Source organism: Notolabrus celidotus, chromosome 1, assembly GCF_009762535.1.
Source record: "Notolabrus celidotus isolate fNotCel1 chromosome 1, fNotCel1.pri, whole genome shotgun sequence".
Lineage (NCBI taxonomy): Eukaryota > Metazoa > Chordata > Actinopteri > Labriformes > Labridae > Notolabrus > Notolabrus celidotus.
In genome coordinates, this window is record NC_048272.1 from 2,020,357 (window position 1) to 2,042,997 (window position 22,641).

The following is a 22,641-nucleotide window of genomic DNA, read 5'->3' on the forward strand; positions in this document are numbered from 1 at the left end:
TTATCTTAGAAAATGTGCCACAGTACTCCAGAGAGAGGACAAATGTGTGCCACTGGGTGGATTTTGCCTGCAAAACATAAAGAAGACAATAAGACTATCCACACTCACAGTTACATAAATGTTCTTGGATTTCCCCAGTGTTTGTGTGAACTACTGTGTGACACTTCCCCAGAGCCCCGAAGTGGGTGCATGGAGAATGTCAACCAAATCCTCCAGATGCTGTAGAGGAATTCGCAATACTGACAACCTCCTCGGCACAGCTGGATTTCTGCCAAAGCTAACGGCCTTTCTCTCTCTCTCTCTTTCTCTGTGGCAGTTTTCAGTGTCATTTTGAAATGGGACCTCAAGGCCTCACTTCTAGGATAAATGTTACTTTGATCAGGAAGTGGGTGCAGTGTTCTGTTTTAGGGTAATGACACCAGAGAGACCCTTCTCTGGAAAAAGAATACCAATCAGTGTATCTTTTGTCGCATCATTCTTTATGCACATTTTGTAATCACATTTTCAAAACATGGCTTCAGTTTCCTTATCTCAAGGCGGGTACACCTTGTGGGACCTCTTTGCAAGCGCCATGGGACTCATGCTGTGTTTTCTTCTTTGAGATGCAAGCGATAGAAACAGTAGCAATAAACAAAGCTACACAAAACACAACTGTGGGTGTTTGCATGTTGATTGCTGGAACAACCAAACTCACCTTAGTTGTTTGCTCAGGGAGTATTTGCAAATAGAGTAAGTGTACACAGGGAAAGGGAACTTTTGCAAGTAAGTAATCACGTGCTGTGTGCTTGTAAAGCCTTCAGAAAATACACACTTGTTTCCTATAGTGCAACTCAAAGTTTCATGGATCAGTGCTCCAATAATGTTCCAACATAAGTTTACATATATAATTTGAGAGATAATAATCAACCAATGAATTTGAGTTCACCCAAATGAGTGACTTTGAAGTTGTTTGTCACCAGCAGCGTCTGCAGCCTGAGGAGAGGACATTGTTCCTAGAGAAGTTGTGATCTCTATGTCACTTTCTTTTCTGGTCACATTGGCACGAAACTATTCAGACCTTCTTTGTTTGTAAAGCTGATAAAGTATCAGCAGACCTCGTGACTGGACAGTGATGGTTCCTCTCTACTCACACATGCAGCTATATGTGGTAGAAGAGATACTGTCAGGCACGATCTGACAGCTGACATTCAACCCGCCACTCACACACATGTACAGCTATCACATGTGCTGGTACCAACACATCCTGCTGTGTAGTTGTATTGTCTTTATGTCTTTGACTCTTTGCATTAAGATGACTTCACGTTTGATGACGTGACACTTAAAACCTTTTTCATACGCCATGGTATAAAGAGACAGACATGCTGGAACAGGTCGATACTGCCAACATTTATTGGCAGCATTCTTATTAGATAACAGCTGTTCAAAAATAAACACTTGATCACCATGAGTTAATGTCGGGTGAATGACAAAGCATTAGTGTGAGTATAATCTGGTAGGCAAATATCCCTGTGAGAACAGAAACTACTGTCATGTAGGAAATTTCTCTTGAGATATGATGAACCATGAAAATAAGGTAATGCTTTTCATGGTTTGTGTGAAACTATGATGTTATTTGAGTATTTTAACAGAAGCAAAAAGCTGACTTTGGTCGTCAGGTTGTTTTAAAGGTGACATATTATGCTCTTTTTCATCAAATATATTGGTCTAAGAGGTCCCCAAAACATGTCTTTGAAGTTTATTGCTCAAAAAAACACTTTGAAATCTGATTTTGGTCTGCCTGTAAACCCCTCTTTTTCAGCCCTGCTCAGAACAGGCTGTTTTCTGTGTCTGTGCCTTTAAATGAGAATGAGCTCTCTGACCACGCCCCCTCAGGAAGTGGATGTGGCCTCGGCTGTCCAGCATTACTTCAACCCTCTGAATCTGATCCAGAATCTGATCCTGATGGAGAGGCCCTGCAGCAGGACCTTTCTGAACCATTGGTCACAGATTTAGTGTTTCTTGTTGTTTTATATGTCAGTATGTCGACGTGTGTCTTGGTACACAGCTACGAACATGTAGCTATGTGGCTATGCTAACTAGCGCTAGCACTTTTCCATGATAAATAAAAATCATCCACTAGATCTTCAAATCTGCAGACGTGGGGAGTAAAACCGACCTTTGTGTTTATTAAGACAGCCTACAACTAGCATGCCTCCCTCCTAAGCTCCTTGTTAGCACACGTGTGTGCAGGAATGAAAAACGGAGGAGGGGTTGATTTGTATTTTATACAGTCTATGGGCTGAACAAGCTCCGAGCTCTGACTTCCTGTTACAGACCGGATGGCGTTGTGACGTATGAAAAACACTGAAAACTGAAACAGCTCGTTTCAGCACACATTTACAGAAAGGTGGAGAAATCAGAACAGGGGCAGAATGGATTCTTTTCATTTTCAGGGGGTTTGTAGACAGGGACACATATTTCAGGTAGAGAACCATTAAAAAGTCGATTTTGCATGATATGTCACCTTCAATATCTATAACATCAAAATCTTTCAAATATGTGTTTTTTTGTATAAAATGCAACGTGAAAGGAATATCCCCAATCACTTCAAGTCTCACTTCAAATTAAATTCACAGGTCCACTCTTACTCAGCTCGTCAAACTTTATTTCTTCATCCTCCTAAATGTTTAAGCTGTAGAAGTCAATTAGCATAGCCACATAGCTACATGTTCGTAGCTGTGTACCAAGACACACGGATCAGATTCAGAGGGTTGAAGTAAAGCGGGTCAGTGAGCAGCCAACATGTAAACATTAGATCAACGTGCTGGACAGCTGAGGCCACATCCACTTCCTGAGGGGGCGTGGTCAGAGAGCTCATTCTCATTTAAAGGCACAGACACAGAAAACAGCCTGTTCTGAGCAGGGCTGAAAAAGAGGGGTTTACAGGCAGACCAAAATCTGATTTCAAAGTGTTTTTTTTGAGCAATAAACTTTAAAGACATGTTTTTGGGGACCTCTTAGACCAATATATTTTGATGAAAAAGAGCAGAATATGTCACCTTTAAGAAACTGGAGTTTCTGAAACAAAATGCCAGAATATTTTGTTTACTCTCTTAATTTGCATGAATAACTAGCTCCATTGATGCATCAGAATCGTGTGCCCAAGACACAAATTGTCATGAGAGGGGAGGGGTTCCCTTCAAACGCCACTCCAGTCTGTCCTCAAACAAGGTTGTACATTGAATGGTGAAGCAGGTTATGCTAACTTGCTCAAACAATGGATAGCTAGAATGAAGTGACAGACAAAGGTTTTCTCAATCAACCAGATATCATTTGACTTTTTTTAATTTTCATTTTAGTCTGACATTTTCAGAGTGCTGCTAGCACAGTGCTAATGTGAGCTTAGCTTTCCTGGCAGAGGTAGTTGGCACGCCATTTAAGCAGATTACAAACATCCATTTCATCATCCCAGCATTATCATATGACTATGACTTTCTGGAAGCTGTACCATATCCTGCCTGGTCTTTTATACTATATGGAAAAAATAAATGTGGATATTTCACATCAGCCAACTCAGTAATTGAAACTCCTACATAAACGGCTCTCAGGTTAACACCTGCATGTTGTAAACAACTTGTTGTAAACACCAAATTTTTACCACATGGCATGACGCAACATGAGATCTTGTTTTCCTGATACACAGATGTTTTGTATTGGGGCTAATTAGTGTGGTGCCTTAATACAGTAAACAATTGAGTGGTCCTTAATGCTCTGTTTGCTCTGTTTGTCTGCACTCTATGGTAAAACAGTGTATTTTAGAAATACAGCAAGTCGGTCTCAGTATGTGAATAAAAAATATTTTCCATCATGGTGAAGTCTGCATTTGACTCCCATAAATGTGTAATGAGAGCATGATATTTAGGGTTGTCAATGCTCCACATATAGACAGTGGTAATAGCAAACAATGTGATTTTCAAAACACTAAAGAAACTCTTCTGCAGTTTTACCCTCAGCACTTTGGTCATACTTTCCTGACTTGCTGAAGTAAGTGTCTCTTCCTTCCTGTGCCAAATATCCTTTCAGTAAAATGGTAATGGTGTAATGTTCAGCTAAAATACTAAAACTGTGGCTCCTTATCGTTGTTTTGCTGCTTTGGATCTCAGTGAAAAAATCGGTGGAGCTCAGCCAAAACACCAGAGGTCACAAGAAAACTCTGCCTATAGTTAGATGGGTCATGGGAAAATGCTTCACTTTTTTTTTTTTTTTTACATAGTTTGAGTTCTTGTGCTTGGCCTGTTTTCAATTATTGATTTTAGTTGATAGGGAGGCAGAGAAAGGAGAAGGAAATGGTGTTTATTTTACAGGACGCCGGGGCAGATCAAGTTGCTGTGCATACTTAGGCATGTCACTCCCTAGTATGGAAGTGTTTCACAGTGTCGTGTATGCACATATGACAACACACAGTAATGTGAATGTATGGGAAAAACTACGAAGCCTCTACATGGAGAAACTTTCAATGTGAACTTTTGGGACACTGGCAGAATTTGTCCTTAAGGTGAACTACAACGTCAGATATCTTGGTGCCTCTAAATCATCCCATCAAGTTATTCCCCCAGTGGCTCTCCAAGCCTTCAGGAGGAGGTTGAAGTTAAAAATAAACACTATCTGGCATCAGCAGACTTTAATCACTTCCAGCGTTTGCATCTAAGTAGCTGACTTATCACAAAAGTTTGACCAATTTAACATAAAAGCAGGAATTTCTTTTAGTAGCCCTCCACCTTGTCACAGATGCACGCAGAGCGTGTCTGTCTAAACAGCATGTGATAAATGGATGGAGGTCTGGCGGACTGAATTTGTGTGTTTGTGTTTCAGGGGAGCTTTCTCTGAGGTGGTCCTAGCCGAGGAGAAGAGGACCAAGAGATTGGTGGCCATCAAGTGTATCCCCAAGAAGGCGTTAGAGGGCAAAGAAAACAGCATTGAGAATGAGATAGCAGTCCTGCACAAGTAAGTGGGCCATACATCGATCATATTTAAGCCGGCCTGTAATGTAACTACAAACCTTTATATGTTAGATGATCTGCATCTGAAATACTAGCCACAAGGTTGAAGATTGTAAATTTTTTAACACTGTATCCATTACTGTATCATGTCAATTATATCACATTACTACACATCAGATAGACAGTTTCTGACATATATATATTGTAGTAATATGATAACTATGAGGTAATATGCATCATTTTGAAATTGATCCATTTGTCCATTCATTTTTCTTAATTGGATGATTTAAAGAGTGGTGAAATAAATGTACTGAACTCTTTAGTTGTGTAGTGATCAGAAGGTTTTGACCAGTGTATTAGGGGAGAACGGGGTTGGTTGTCACACTTTTCACTGTTTTAATGATTGCTTATCATCATAACATCTTTCAATAGTCATTCCTACATTAAATTGAAGCTTAAGGTGTTGGCTTGAAATGTGTATCCCTCTCATTTTCCAACTCATTGTAACAAAGAGGCAATTAACTATCAAAGACACTCTGACACATTGTGTCAACCAACCCCATCACGGGGATGGTTGCCACACACTATGGGGTTGGTTGTCACACACTATGGGGTTGGTTGTCACACACTATGGGGTTGGTTGTCACACACTATGGGGTTAGTTGTCACACACTATGGGGTTGGTTGTCACACACTATGGGGTTGGTTGTGACCCACTATGGGGATGGTGGTCACACACTATGGGGTTGGTTGTCACACACTATGGGGTTTGTTGTCACACACTATGGGGTTGGTGGTCACACACTATGGGGTTGGTTGTCACACACTATGGGGTTTGTTGTCACACACTATGGGGTTGGTTGTCACACACTATGGGGTTGGTTGTCACACACTATGGGGTTGGTTGTCACACTATGGGGTTGGTTGTCACAATGGTATTTCAATGGGAAAAATCTTTTAAAAAAGGCAAGAAGGCAAAACTAAATTTGAAAGTTTAATTTCACTGACAAGTGATAGGCCTACATAACTTAATGCATTTTAACATAAAGTGAGCAAGGAACATGAACAGGAAACACATCTTTAGGCCAGCCTATATAACAACATAAAGAACAAAACAAACAGGCCTAACAATAATGGCCGACTCAACTAGGCTACATGCAGTCACTGTCTGAGTTACAGTGATGGCAAATGTAGGGTCTGCACACTCCAACTCATTTCACCATGCATGATTTTGCCAACATAGGGGTTGGTTGTTACATGTGACAACCAACCCCAAAGAGAATGTGACCACCAACCCCAACTGGAATTTTTTGCTAGCATCAAGGCTAACAACCATCTAACAACTACTTAGCTAGCGAATAAAAATCTAAACTATAGCTTTCCCCTCACACTTTGTAAGGGTAACACTTGTTTTGTTATAAACCCATCGTTTAAAAGCCTAGAAGAAAAATACAGAGGAGCTGAATATTTACAATTTGACATGAAAAACACAAAAAGTCCTCTCACCTTAAGTTCAGCTGTCTTACTCCAGATAAGACTATGTAGGTGAGCTCTGATCCTAATTCTGGAAATGTCCATACCCCAATTTGAGAGACAGTGCCCCCTGGTGGCGAGATATAAAGAGTGTGACAACCAACCAGTGTGACAACCAACCCTGTTCTCCCCTACTAGTATTACTGCATTACTAGTATCCTCTGTGTGGTGCCTTAATCACATTCAGAATATCCAGAAACAGCATGTAGTTCTGGCTATTCTGGAAAAACCACTGGGTTTCCTTGAAACTGCTTTCTATTGAAGAAACAGTTCCAATGAAATTTGTTGACAGCACATCATGTGGATTAATCCCACCAGCAGCTCCCGGAAATGAGGAGATACTGCAGCAGTAAACATCATTAAGTCAGGCACAACACAAGACTGTTCATCTCAATTGATTTTTTTTTTTAAATCATTAGTCAATCAATCAAGCTTTATTTATAGAGCACCTTTCATACAAATCAAATGCTATTCAAAGTGCTTTAGAGGGATTGAAAAGATAAAAATCTAATACATAATGACAAAACAGAAATGGATTTAGAAGTAGAGATTAATGCACACCAATTGTAATAAAATGTATATAAATAAAGAAGGGAAATAGTTAAGAAATAAGTAGATTAAAAAGATAAAACAAAACTAGTTAAGACAATAAAAAGGTAAAGATAAAATAGTTGAATAAAAGCACCAAGAATAGAAATAAAAATGAATAATTAGATAATACAATTGAAGAGTTAAAAATAAATAAAACATTATTTGTAATGTTGTCTGTTCGACATCAACAAATATGTTAATGCAGCTATTGTTTTCTCTAATATCTCTACTTGTATTTGTTTAAGATGGGCTTAGGTTAACAGGATTTTTGCACCTTTGTTAAAAAATCTAAAGTATGTGCATTGTTGATGCCACTGTACAAAAGGTGCTCATTTATGTATCTGTTACCATTATTGTACAATCGTGTGAATGCTAATAAAATAAAATAAAATAAATAAATAAATAAATAAATAAATAAATAAATAAATAAATAAAATAAAATAATAAATAAATAAATAAATAAATAAAATTAAAGCTGCTGTGAGGAACTTTTGTTTTGTATTGATTCCTGCGCCCCCTTGTGGACAAAGCGATACCTCTTATCTCTTGTCCTATACATGCAAAAGTAGTGTTTTCAACAAAAACCTCATCCTGTTGTCTTTTAACAGTCAACTTTATCAGGCTATGTGATTAGTTTCCATGAAAACAGTCAAATAAAGTCTGTTTCTGAAGCAAGATGTCCATCATCTCGTCTGACACCTACCCCCTCAGGGCGGTTTCAGGCATTAAAAATGACAACAGAGAAGGTGTCAGTGTTGTTGCTGATGGTCTCGTTTGCTATTGAAGGTTATAAAGAGGCATCAGTATCATTTTCAGTCTGTTTCTCAGCCAGTTCAAAACTCCTCACAGGGCCTTTAAATAAAATTAAATAAAAAAATAAAAATAAAGATAAAAATGAAAATAAAAAATGAAAATAAATAAAACAGTAGAATATTAAAACCAATATAAAGTGAAATTACAATGATGAATTATATGAAGTTATAACAAACCCTATATAATGGTGCAAATATGAATGGGTTTGTTTGTAATGCTGTACATATCATAAGCCCAGATGTGTTCACATCTACTAAAACCCAGATTGTTTTATTCTCTAAAGACAAAGGCTCAAGACGACGACAGCGCCTGTTGTTTCTCAGTAGTTAAAACACATTTCTCGCAGTCCATGGTGAAAATGGCTGATCTACATTGGTACCAAGTTATTTTTAGAGCTCTTGTTGCCTGGGTTACAGGAGACACAACTCCAGCCAATATACAGCTATGATCCCTCCTGAGGTGAGGATGTTGGAATGAGAGCAAAACCTGTCAAATCAAGTGGACTGAGGTAAACCTGGCTAATGAAACAAGGCTTCACGTGCTGTCTGGAGTCAGTATAGACACATTGCTCATACCATCACGTTGATTTCTACTCTCCCTCCCTGCAGAGAGCATTAAGAAAAAGGCTAACTAAGTAAGTTGTTCTCCTCAGTCTTCTTTCCAGCGGCATTTGAGAGAAGCTTTGAACAGGTGTTTTTTTAAGCAAAAGCAAGGGCATGTAATAATACAAGAACATGTGCTAATCAAGTTGATCATGTACCTGCTCAATGTTAATGATCAACTCCAACTTCTGCTTCAGCTGTAAAAAGTTAAACTTAATGTCACTGTCACTTTTTGTTTACTTATGCAAATCTGCCTTTTATGCATTTATCATTGTGAATCTATCATTCCAAACTAGTGTCAACCCCAACTAAATATTAAATAATTAGATCATTTCGCGTCCAGCTGCACAGTTTGAGTTGGAGACGTTGCAGAGACAGTTCATCCTTATTAGAAGATCATCTATCAACTCATCTCTGCAGTCACTGAACACAATCCAAACACAGACATGTGCAAATATAGTGACTAATCACGCTCCACTAAGTCCTTTGCTGTCGTGCAAACAGAGCAGCAAGGTTGCTAAGGAGGCTCTGATGACAATCAAATAAGACTTAATAACATGGCTGCATAGCCTATACAGGAAAGACATATTTGAACTATAGCAGTGGATCAAGTGGAAGGAGTAAGTCATGGTGATTAGTAATGATCAAAGCCAAAAAGAAGACTTTTTACCCCAAGTTGCCTGGTAGACAAAAAGTTAAGTCTTATCTTTATTTTAAAACATCAAATGAAAGAGATGCAGACTTTTTTCACTTAAAGGTGACATATCATGCAAAATTGACTTTTTAATGGTTCTCTACCTGAAATATGTGTCCCTGTCTACAAACCCCCTGAAAATGAAAAGAATCCATTCTGCCCCTGTTCTGATTTCTCCACCTTTCTGTAAATGTGTGCTGAAAGGAGCCGTTTCAGTTTTCAGTGTTTTTCATACGTCACAACGCCATCCGGTCTGTAACTGAAGTCAGAGCTTGGAGCTTGTTCAGCCCATAGACTGTATAAAATACAAATCAACCCCTCCTCCGTTTTTCATTCCCTGCACACGTGTGCTAACAAGGAGCTTAGGAGGGAGGCATGCTAGTTGTAGGCTGTCTTGATAAACACAAAGGTTGGTTTTACTCCCCACGTCTGCAGATTTGAAGATCTAGTGGATGATTTTTAGTTTTCATGGAAAAGTGCTAGCGCTAGTTAGCATAGCCACATAGCTACATGTTGGTAGCTGTGTACCAAGACACACGTCTACATACTGACAAATAAAACAACAAGAAACACTAAATCTGTGACCAATGGTTCAGAAAGGTCCTGCTGCAGGCGCCTCTCCATCAGGATCAGATTCTGGATCAGATTCAGAGGGTTGAAGTAACGCGGGTCTGTGAGCAGCCGTGTATCTTCAGCCAACATGTAAACATTAGATCAACGTGCTGGACAGCCGAGGCCACATCCACTTCCTGAGGGGGCGTGGTCAGAGAGCTCATTCTCATTTAAAGGCACAGACACAGAAAACAGCCTGTTCTGAGCAGGGCTGAAAAAGAGGGGTTTACAGGCAGACCAAAATCTGATTTCAAAGTGTTTTTTTTGAGCATAAACTTTAAAGACATGTTTTGGGGACCTCTTAGACCAATATATTTTGATGAAAAAGAGCAGAATATGTCACCTTTAAATAATTGAATCACTGATCCTCACCAATCTGTTTCTGAAGAGCTGTTTGAGGCTAGTTGTCGGTGGCAGCCATATTGCTGCTGTTGAGCCAGTGTGACTTAAAGAGGCAGAGTTTGAGCCTCCTAGCCAACAGCTACAGTGTTCCTGCAGTCAGCTGTGCCTCTCATTGGAAGACTCATAATCTCAATATCTTCAAAATTGCTGAGTTAGAAAAAAATTCACCCCCGATTGAGAAATGAGCTATCCAGACTACACTTGTCTTTTGTACCAGGCTGTAAACATGTTTATTTCTGCTGTAAAGATCGTCTTTTTTGAATTGGTGTGTATGTGGTTTCTGGTACTTCCGGAGCCAGCCTCAAGTGGATCCTCGATGAACTGCAGTTTTTAGCACTTCCTCATTGGACTCATATTTTTAGACCAGAGGTTGCCGCTTGGTAACAGCTGATAATTTCGAAAACATCCTCCCATAAGAGGAGCTGGAAAGTCCCACAGATGTTCAAATAAGCACCCATTTATCAATAGCTTGCCCTCACAATGCTAAAGGGGGGAAATTGATAAATAAATCAAATTTGTGTCAACGCTGTAGGAAAACAATTGGATACAAAATCCGAGTAAAAACACACAAACAAGGGAAATGATTGTACAGGACTCAGGCCTTCTTTGGACTCCAGGGTGTTAAAATTCAAAGATATTTGTAGGCATATATAATCAAAAGATTCCTTAGATAAATCTAATAACATGGTACTTATATGGGAAACTAATCAGAGTATAGATGTAGATCTGTGGTTTTCCCCCTCGTGTCAGATGTAGTCATTACTTGCAGCGAGAAACTCTGCTCTCTAATCTGCTGACTTCTGTGTTCTGATGAGCTGTAAGAGCTACGCCTGCTGACAGGGGTCAAAAGATGACTCGCCAACCCTCAATAGACATTTAAGCTCTCTCACAATCACCATGACCACTGTCCACCATAAGGTCACCCCCACTCAAACACACCTGCACAAGAATTAAAGGCAGCAACTTTACTGCTTTTTTGACCTTCTGTTGCCGTGTGTAACAGTGCACGCTGCAGCTCATGCGCTCTCACATGTGTCCGCTCACTCTGAAGGTTTAATGCCTCATTCACCCTTCACTGGGTCAATCTCTCCTTCCGCGCCAGGCTAAGCAGATGAATGGAGGTGTCAATGCATTGTTACAAGCCGGATAAAAAGTCATTGCAGTAATCCAGTGTGAGCTCAGGCTGCGGTGGCTGACGCATACACAGTTATCTCAGGTACAGCTCAGACACACGGCTTTGTGTTGTCATTGTTTTGCTGTCTGCCAGGCTACTCAACGGGCCTCAAACACGCATTCAGAGTTCAGGTGCCGAGGTCAAATGAGGGAAAAGGTATTTCCCTGACCCAGAATTGGTGCAGTCACTTGGCAACATGTTTAGTAATGCACCAACAAAGGACAGGACTGTGAGCAAACAAATATGGATGTAAACAAAGCATGATTTCAAACATCAAACTTAGAAGGCAAGGCAGCTTTATTTGTATAGCACATTTCATACATGAGGGCAACTCAATGTGCTTTACATTAAAACATTAAAAGCATTGGAGACATTCAGACAAGCTTAAAAGAACACAATTAAGATGACAAATATAATTAAACAGAAAAGAAAAGGAAAATTAGAAATATATTAAAAATTACATTAAAATTTTAATTTCAAGTGAGTTAAAATGAGCTAAGATAGGAAGGCAGTGGGAAATAAAAAAGTCTTAGTCTTTGATTTAAAAGAGGTGAGAGTTGGAGCAGACCTGCAGCTTTCAGGGAGTGTGTTCCAGATATGTGGTGCATAATGACTAAACGCTGCTTCACCATGTTTCCTTCTGACTCTTGGGACTGAAAGCAGACCAGTACCTGATGACCTCAGAGGTCGAGGTGGTTCATAAAGTAGTAGCAGATCAGCAATGTATTTTGGGCCTAAACCATTCAGTGCTTTATAAACCATCAGCAGGATTTTAAAGTCTATTCTCTGACAGACAGGAAGCCAGTGTAGGGATCTAAGAACTGGAGTGATGTGGTCTACTTTTGTTGGTCCTTGTTAGGACTCCAGCAGCAGCATTCTGTATGAGCTGCAGCCGTCTGATGGACTTTTTAGGGAGTCCTGTAAAGACCCCGTTACAGTAGTCTAGTCTGCTAAAGATAAATGCATGGAGGAGTTTTTCTGCATCCTGCTGAGACATGAGTCCTTTAATCCTTGATATATTCTTAAGGTGATAGTAGGCGGACTTTGTAATTGTCTTAATGTGGCTGCTGAAATTAAGGTCTGAGTCTATGACTACACCAAGGTTTCTGGCTTGGTTTGAACATTTCATCCGTGCAGATTGGAGCTGAGCAGTAACCTTTAACCTTTCTTCCTCCAAAAACAATCATTTCAGTTTTTTCTTTGTTTAACTGAAGAAAGTTCTGTCTCGTCCAGTCATTGATTTGTTCAATGCATTTACTCAGTGTTTGTATGGGACTATAATCCCCTGGTGATATGGTGATGTAAACGTGTGTGTCATCTGCATAGCTGTGGTATTTTATTTTGTTGTTTCTTATTATTATTAGAACAATTAAGCATGTAAATATTAAACCGTGTAATGCTTGACTTGACTTAAGTTTTATGCACTCTTGAGGATACTCTACTGCAGTCATGTTCAAAGTACAGCCCGGGGGCCAATTGCAGCCCAAGGTCCATTTATTTATGGCTCCAAGCTTCCATCTTAAATCGTCTTATTTATAGCAAATAAATTAATCATCTTCTGAATCATCTGTACATTTGCAGTTTCTTTCAAGCGCACAAACAAAACTAAAGTCAATCCAGAAACGTTTCAAAAAAGCTTCATATGGACTACCTGTATAAAAGCCAAAGCACTGGGAATTCTGCAAGACGGCAATAAAGAAGAAACACAAGAACTCTTAAAGTTGACAGGTTTTCAAATTGATGTTTTTATCATGATGTGAAAATGTTCTTGATGAACACTAAAAGTTCAGAAGACACAAAAGAGGACACAAGACAAGATCAAAATTATGAAATTGTGCAGAAAAGGCAAAATTTTGTGCAGAAAAAATGTTCAGAACTCAGGAAAATAATTATTTAGTTCTTAAAATGTTGTCTGCTGGTCAGAACAGTCTTAAAAACAACCTTTTGCCAGAAGCAAATGAAAGAAAACAGGTTTTTCAGAAACTCAACAAGCTCCTCATTATACAGCAAAGTCCCTCTGAGTGAGTTAAAAACTATTCAATGATAAGTTGACAACAGGGGTTTGCACTGTTAAGCATTAAAGTTTAATTTAAGAAACCCCTCAATCAGTCTGTTATAACTGTTTGTGTGTTAGTCAGGTAAACTGGGTCAGAGGTTTAACATTCACTCAGAAGAAGCTAAATCAGGGGATGCATTTTTAAATACAGTCTTTTGGTGTACTGAAGTGGCCACTGAATTTAGTACAGGTATGGCAACAGTGCTTCTCTGGAAGAGCGGTGCAATACCAATCTAGAGGTAGTGAGTCATTCTCACACCTCTGTCCCTGCACCCACGGGTCTCAGGGGGCAGCAGATCACAGGGTTCAGCCAATTAGAAAGCTGCATGCCACCACACAGCGTAGCCTCCTCTCCTGTCAGTGAGAAACACATGATGTGACTGCTGGGCAGAGGTCACACACTGACTATCCCAAACAAACCTAATGAGGAAGACCTGGACAAATCTACAGGAAAATAAAGACTACAGTAACATCTTTGTGTATCTGTCATCTCTCCTTCACAGGATCAAACACGCCAACATTGTTTCTCTGGAAGAGATATTCGAAAGTAAAACACACCTCTACCTTATCATGCAACTGTGAGTATTCGCATGCGTGGGTTTGTGTGATTCGTTAGCGTGATAGCTCCTGCTTTCTCCCACACACACACACACACACTGCATGTCACATGCCATTAATTTCACTTTGTAGCATTCCAACTCGTGTGAGGACACACACAAGTAAACACTGTGCTCTGCCATACTCATGAACACCAGTGGGGAGTTGGCGGTCACACCTGCAGCCTGTCAGCCTCCACCTCACCCACTGAAATGCCAAAGCCAAGAGGGGCAGATCAGGAGAGCTATTTATTGAGAGGTTTAAGAAAATATAAATCATTAATGCATCGGGTGCAGTCAATGGCGAATCAGAGGGGAAAAGACGAAGGGACAGGGGGAGGGTTCTTCTCTTGACTACCTGTGTGTCTCCATTCAATCAAGTGGATTCCCTATAAACATATTTGTGTTCCATCAGAAATAGTTTTATCTGAGTTACACAATAACTTGTTTTTCCCTCTGATTCATGACCTAGAGCTTTACCACAGCATGCACTTCCAAATACACTGCAACAGATTTGAAGTGACTTTTTTTAAAGAACACTTAAATGCTGAAAAAAAGGCTCCCATTGTTATTTTTATTTGATGTGCTTATCTCCCTGGTTTCTTGTTTTCCTTCTCCATCTTCCCACTTTGCTTCCCTAGGATGTGCGTGTGAGCCTGTGCTAATACTGACACACACACCAGTGTTAATACTCTAATGAAACCAGGTTTTCATTAGACAGAATTGAGTCTCCATCTAGTGGCATGTTGGTGTAATACAAGATAGACATCGTAGCACAGTATAACAGTCTTTCTGTTTCATTGCAGATGTAAAAGTGTGTTACTTCTCATAAACAGTGATTTACTTCTTTGATCTCTATTCAAATTATTCTGAACCTCAGAACATTATTTTCTTGTAACCATCACTGAGCCAAATTTGTAACTTTATTGGCACCTCATCAAACTCTTTCAAATATGTTCATGGTTCAGGTGAATGTGATTTTGTCTTCATCATGTGTCATGTGTATTTTACAAGCTTTACTTCCTCCTAATGGGTTTGATCTTTGTCCCTCTTCATCCAGGGTGTCCGGTGGGGAACTCTTTGATCGTATCATAGAGAAAGGCTTCTACACAGAGAAAGACGCCAGTAAGCTCATTCAGCAGATCCTGGATGCAGTCAAATACCTCCATGACATGGGCATCGTGCACCGAGACCTTAAGGTCAGTCAGGAGTAACGGTTCAATACCAAAGTCAGTGTGCACATTAGCATAGCTGAACTAAACTCACAAATCCCCTTTTTTCCCCCTCTCTCTAAATGGAACATCTCTTCCAAGTATCTGTAATCTTCCATTTGAGTATGGCTTTGCTGATGGAAAACAAAAGTTGACTTTAATGCAATCCCCTTTGGTACAACCATATAATCCCATTAAGGTGGAAATGTGTGTGTGCATTAGTGTGTTCAGCTTTTGCATGATTATCATGACGGAGTTTCTGAAACATCTCTGGTTTTGATTTTGTCCTGGCAGCCTGAGAACCTGCTCTACTACAGCATGGACGAAGACTCCAAGATCATGATCAGTGACTTCGGTCTGTCCAAAATCGAGGGCACTGGCAGCGTGATGTCGACAGCGTGTGGAACACCTGGATATGTCGGTAAAGACACTGGATACTTTGCTAAATGAGAAAATCTGCCTTTGATTAATCTGTTTATTTTAATTGAGATTTGCAGGACCTTCATGTGAGTCATTCAGGAAGAGAAAAAAACTGGAGGAAGGTTCAGATAATTGGCAGACTTTTCTCAGAGCGTTTGAATCCAAATGTGAGTCAAACATTGTCAAATTTTTATCTGACCTAAATTCCTGTATTGCTGCGTTTGTTCCATCAGCCCCTGAAGTGTTGGCCCAGAAACCCTACAGCAAAGCAGTGGACTGCTGGTCTATTGGTGTCATAGCCTATATTCTGTGAGTACACTTTTTTTTCTCACACAGAGATTTTCATGTCATTTCTATCTTATTCTGAGTCAGCTGAGGTCATCTGTCCATGTTTTAAAGCTGGATGCTTTTATAACCTCATGGATACTCATTCTAACCTCCTTGGTCTAGTAGAAAAGTATCGTCCGTGAGGCAGCCTGACGTCTGTGCTCTTCTGTGTGTCCCAGGTTGTGTGGTTACCCTCCATTCTACGATGAGAATGATGCCAAACTGTTTGAGCAGATCCTGAAGGCAGAATACGAGTTTGATTCTCCATACTGGGATGATATTTCTGATTCAGGTAGAGTTTATGTGAAGCCATTTTTCTACAAACAACAGCACAGTTTTGATTTTTCAAAGAGTCACAGCTGACATGGACAAAGCACATTACATTTATGTTTCCGATTGTTGGTCAAGCTCTTTAGAACTGCACAAAAGCTGTCCTTTTAACACTTTAAAGGTGACATATCATGCTAAATGGACTTTTGAATGGTTCTCTACCTGAAATATGTGTCCCTGGCATGTCTACAAACCCCCCTGAAAATGAAAAGAATCCATTCTGCCCCTGTTCTGATTTCTACACCTTTCTGTAAATGTGTGCTGAAACCAGCCGTTTCAGTTTTAAGTGTTTTTCATACGTCACAACGCCATCCGGTCTGTAACAGGAAGTCAGAGCTCAGAGCTTGTTCAGCCCATAGACTGTATAAAATACAACTCAACCCCTCCTCCGTTTTTCATTCCCTGCACACATGTGTGCTAACAAGGAGCTTAGGAGGGAGGCATGCTAGTTGTAGGCTGTCTTAATAAACACAAAGGTCGGTTTTACTCCCCACGTCTGCAGATTTGAAGATCTAGTGGATGATTTTTAGTTTTCATGGAAAAGTGCTAGCGCTAGTTAGCATAGCCACATAGCTACATGTTTGTAGCTGTGTACCAAGACACACGTCGACATACTGACAAATAAAACAACAAGAAACACTAAATCTGTGACCAATGGTTTACACTGAGTAAATACACATGGACATGTTAAAAAAAGTAGACTACACAGAGGTAATACCAGTTGTAAACAATTTATATAATCTGTCTTTTTTGTATTGCAATATATATTGCAGAAAATATATTATTTATTTATTTATTTATTAGTTTATTTGACAGGAGCCATGCAAAACAAAAACTGTCAAGCCAGAGTTAGCTATAAGCTAATTTTCATCTGTGGTCCCTGGGCAGGAAGATGTAGACGAATGTACAATACAAATGATAAAAAACATACTAGCATTTAAAGGTGACATATCATGCAAAATCAACTTTTTAATGGTTCTCTACCTGAAATATGCTAGTTGTAGGCTGTCTTAATAAACACAAAGGTCGGTTTTACTCCCCACGTCTGCAGATTTGAAGATCTAGTGGATGATTTTTAGTTTTCATGGAAAAGTGCTAGCGCTAGTTAGCAGGTTTGACGTTGCCGTGGTTACCGTAAAAAGCTCTGCATCTACAGCTTGATTTAATCCAGTTTGGTGAAACATCAGACACATTCAGTAAGTTTGGATCAACTCCTTGTCATCAAAGATGCAGATTAATTTCAGAGTGCTGTGAACTGACTGTGCATCAGTCACTGCAAGGTGCATTCAGGGATCGTTGTAAATGTGCAATACGGTCCTTTCATGGCATTTTTCTGTGAATCAAGAGAATCAAAATACAATCAGTGGCCACATCAAGAATGTTTTCTAAGAACAACTGTAATTTAGCATATTTACTTGCCCCTGAGGTGTAATTGGGGGAAAAAAGCAACAAAAAAATAATCGCAACTTTCACCGCAATTTTTTCAAAAAGCTGACGCAAATTCAGGCTTTTTGGGCCGCAACAATCACAAAAAAATCCCGCGAAATCCTGGAGGGACTGCATTACAGGAGGATGGATTGAGTCATGCTCTGGTATATTATCAGCTTAAATGTTTTAAGTTAGACTGTGGATAGTATTAAGGACTGAAACACTGCACATACACAAGTCCTCTCCTGTATCTCCTTCTTTTAATCACACTCTTAATAACACAGCTGTGAGGCTCTTTGACGTGCAACAGCAGTTTCCCTCTCGCCAAAACACAAACCCTCTCATCCAGCAGGATTCATTTCAACACTCAAGTCCTCAGCCAGGTCTTGTTAGCAGAGCTCATCACCTGCAGCAAGTCATCAGCACAAAACAGACACTAACTTATATCCAAGAGTTTGATTCCAAAAATGAGGCCAATCTTTTTCTTGTAAAGAGAAAGTAACATGTGAAGTTTTCCACTCAGCATTTTTATCTGATCCCTACCTGTCTCTTTGCAGGTGTTCCTTCCACAAGCCAAGACAATGATCCCATGTTGACTTTTCATTTTCCTCAGTCCTGGCTCTTGGCCTGTGTCCCTGTTTTCCTTGCTCAAGGCGAGGATTGTTCCAAATTTCAAAACCAATTATGCAATTTAAAAAGCAGCGTATTTTCTGTCACGTCTGAATAACCTCAGGGTTTGTTTTCCTTTGTTTACAGAAGTTTTATCATTGCCAGTCATAAACCGGTGTTGTGGTTTGGGCCCCCATAAATAAATAGACCACACTGTTGTTTCCAACAGTGAGCTGTTCAAATAGTGACTATTATGTCCTTTCCTTTTCATTCTAGCTAAAGACTTCATCGTCCACCTGATGGAGAAAGACCCAAACAGACGCTACACCTGTGATCAGGCTCTGCAGCACCCCTGGTACTTGCCCTTATACTCCTCTATGATCATACACTCACATTGTGAAGAGGATTTCTATACTCTGGCACAAAATCCAGTATTTAGCTTTATTAACTAATCCATGCTCTGAATGTTGTGCTGCTCTTGTGACTGTGTGTTTTCTCACCCTGTGCCTGACAGGATTGCGGGTGATACTGCTCTGGAAAAGAACATCCATGAGTCTGTCAGTGCCCAGATTAAGAAAAATTTTGCTAAGAGCAAGTGGAAGGTAAGTCAGACTTCTAGTTTGTGCTTAAATTTTTTAGGTACATTGGGCCTCATTCACTAATAAATGTGTAGGAATGTTCTTACTCTGCACATAAAATAAGTGCATACGCAAAATCACTGTCTGATTCATGACACGTGTGTCCCAGCCAGTTTTGTTCTCACCACTGTGTGTATATTAGTGAATCAGAATCATTCTAAATGGACAGGCGCGTGGCTGCAACCTGCAATCAGCATACGACCACGCCCCAATTCATCCATATAAGGACTTTTGTTTTGTGCATCAAGACAAGAGGTGGTAGAGGGGATTGTTGTGAAGGTTGAGGCAAGAAAACCAACGCTTTTCTGAAGCGTGTCAGCAGGAGGAGTCACCATGACAAAAAAGATGAAGCCTGGGTTTCTTACTGAGGCTGTTAATGCTGTGTCTCCTGAGGTTCGCACTGTGGCTCAGGTTAAGAAACAATGGTTTGATATTAAAGTGGACGCAAAAAACAAAATAAAATACTAGCAGAAAAGCAAAGAAGGAAGGAAACTGGAGTAGGGCAAGGACCACCTGATCACCTGACAGCTCAGGATTAAAGAACGCCTGCGATTATTGGAGACACCCCCATATCAGGAATGTGTTCCTGAAATGAGGGATAAAGTGATGATATTCAACCGTCTAATGGTCATTCATTTAATTTAATGAACACAGCACATTCTCAGGGGTGTAGAGTAACTTGCCACCAGCTGTGTCCAAACACATCCAACGAGCCTTCAGCAGCCCAAATGTGCACTCTACTCCGGCACGCGTGTGGGCATGGATGTTGTTATTGCACACCTCTTGGGGGGAGGGGGGATTCGGTATGAAGGTAGATATGTTGCAAAATGCACAAGCTTGTAGACTTGATTTGAGAACCTGCAGAATTTGATTTGAGAACTTGTGGATCAAAAAATCTGAACTTGTATGTTTCATTTTTAACTTGTAAAAAAAAAATCACACACATGTGAACTGAATTTGAAGTTACATTAAAAAAAATACATGGTAGCTTGTGAAAATGTGAAGTGTTGCAAAAGTCAAGCGCGCAGATTCGTCCCTTTGCAATGTGAGAAAGCTCCTTCGTGAAGTTACAGGGACCGATTTGAGAGGTTGTAATCACTGAGTTGTGGTTGTAAATATCAATCTACACATGTGTGAATATTTTTTTTGTGACTGTATAAATATTTTTTTACAAGTGAAAATTTTCAAAATACAAGTTCACATTTTTTCCACAAGCTACCATGTCTTTTTTTTTCTGTAACTTCAAATTGAGTTCATATGTGTGTGAAAAATTGAACATACAAGTTCACATTTTTGATCCACAAGTTCTCAAATCGTATTCTGCAGGTTCTCAAATGAAGTCTACAAGCTCGTGCATTTTGCAACATATCTACCTTCATAGTTCAGGACTCGCAATGGAGTCATAAGCCATATCTCTATAAACAACAACATTTTAGCATAAACAGGATAGAGACTTAAGCTAAATATAACATAAAATATGCTCACCAACTAGCCATCTGTGTCTTACGGCAGGGGTTCCCAAAGTGAGGGTCGAGACCCCCTGAGGGGTCGCGAGACACAAATGGGGGGTCGTGAGATGTCTTCCTGAATGTTTTCTTTTAAAGTTGTCTTATGGTGCGTTCACACCAAACGCGAACGATCGCGCTAGACGCGCGAATGATTTATGTTTACATGTGCGAATGATTCACTCAATTCGCGCGTAAAAATCGCGTGTAAACGAGTGCCAAGACGCGAATATACACGAGAGGGAGGGGGGCTCCCACGACACAGCTGTCTGTTGTCATCAAACAGAAGACAGTGGAGGCTGGCTTGACTTTCGTTTCTGAAGTGGAGGCTGGCTTGACCGCAGTAACAAGGTTGAGCTCGCGGACATTGAATGGGGAAGCCGGTTATACTAAAGTGGGCAGAGATAACTTCCTACTACTACAAGCGATAGCTGACAGACAAAGTTTTTCACAACTCACCACATAATCCTCCTCCCTCTCTGTCCTCTGAGCTCCTGTTTATTCCTCATCCCATAAGAACAGGTAGAGTCACAGAGTTTGGGGAAGCTGCACGATGATAGAATCAAAGTGTCCCATATATTCTAGATGAGGGAATCCCCGTTGGAATCTCTGCTGGTCCATACGTCACACAACACATGTCACCGGGGGATCTGCACGCCGATTGGCTATCGCGCCGCGATTCATTCGCTTGAGTTCAGATATTTCAACTCTCGCGAATCGTTCGCGCCAATGAATTCGCTTCATACGCGCCAATGATGCATGTCGTTTGCACAAATGATGCGCACGAATCGCGCCGCGTCTACTCGCGCCTCTGCATTGACTTTACATGTACTTCATTTGCGCAAATGATTCTATTCGCGTTTGGTGTGAACGCACCATTTTAGTACATTTTACCCATTATGATAAAAATTTTTATTTTATTTTTTTACTGACAGTAGTTTAAACTAGTTTAAATATGTCATACATTGAGTTAAAAGCGTATGTGTTTACATTTTCTGTGAAAGCTGGTCGTCATCATTTGTGCGTACGCGCGGTCTGAGGAAGTTCTATTTTTGTTCGTAGTGTAAGAACAAATTCCAGTAAGAATATATTGATGAATCCCAGATTTGTGCTTCAAACATTCGTACGCAGGGTTGAAGCAGGTATTTGTGCGTACGCACTGTTACTGAATGAGGCCCATTGATTTTTGTCATCCACACAGTGCACAGAAAGAGAATACAGTGAAGCTGAAATGAAGAGATTTTCATGATCATGATCTGAAAGGAAATATTAGAGATTAAGGAATGTCACAGATCGTTAGGATGGTATTTTTGAAGCTGAGGGTCTTGACCTCCACATGTTTTGTAAATCAAAGCCTGAGGCTGCTGTTAGGGTCTGTAGCTCCCTCCAGTCAAGACACGGACACAAGGCGTTCCTTTTCTTACGGGCATTTATTTCGCACAATCAGTGCCTTTGAGCATGCCGTGAGAACTGTAATAAAAATCATAAAATCAGCTTGATAAAGCTTAAACACAAATTACATAAACACATAACACACTACTAATCAAATCAAATCAATATACATAGAAACTATATGCTGTTTAACTTATAATCACATCAAAGAAAAGAATTGGGCCACACAAACAAACTTTAACACATACCTCATTGGCCCCATGAACTGAAAGGGAGTAAAAGATGAAATTCTGGCTTCCCAGGTCTTTAGAATTGTGCAGCAGCTTTCTCCTCTCTGCATTAACCTTGCTGCAAGGCAAGCATGAGGTGCATCTTGCTAAGCCCTGCCCCCTTGCTCATGTTCTGGAAGCTTTCACTTTCTATTAGGAACAAATTCTTATTAACTCATATTAAACAGCTAAATATTTTAACCTTAAATTATTCTAATCTTTAACTTAAATTATTATATGAATTGAAATGAATTAAATCTATAAACTTAAATCCCTGGAAGCTACAGGGTCCCAGTGGATGAACTGTCACTGCCTGATTAATGAAAATCTACAATTTTCTCACTGAGATAGCATTTTTGTTTTCTCCTCTGCAGCAAGCATTCAACGCCACAGCAGTAGTTCGTCACATGAGGCGTCTCCAACTGGGCACCGGTCAGGATTCAGGTACAGGTGCTGTTCA

At 40.0% G+C, this 22,641-nt stretch overlaps 1 protein-coding gene across 2 annotated transcripts in view; it reads left to right on the forward strand.

The window, feature by feature from the left end:
* camk1b (calcium/calmodulin-dependent protein kinase Ib) overlaps nt 1-22,641 on the forward strand; it is a 51,868-nt gene that overhangs the window by 25,862 nt on the left and 3,365 nt on the right. Inside the window, exons 3-11 of one of the 2 annotated variants that reach the window (XM_034694588.1) lie at nt 4,852-4,983; nt 13,960-14,034; nt 15,113-15,251; nt 15,558-15,684; nt 15,917-15,992; nt 16,190-16,302; nt 18,654-18,732; nt 18,892-18,979; nt 22,556-22,631. In XM_034694588.1, the coding sequence (XP_034550479.1) occupies nt 4,852-4,983; nt 13,960-14,034; nt 15,113-15,251; nt 15,558-15,684; nt 15,917-15,992; nt 16,190-16,302; nt 18,654-18,732; nt 18,892-18,979; nt 22,556-22,631 (905 nt within the window). The remainder of the gene's footprint in view (nt 1-4,851; nt 4,984-13,959; nt 14,035-15,112; nt 15,252-15,557; nt 15,685-15,916; nt 15,993-16,189; nt 16,303-18,653; nt 18,733-18,891; nt 18,980-22,555; nt 22,632-22,641) is intronic. The other variant, XM_034694597.1, reaches the window with a different exon arrangement.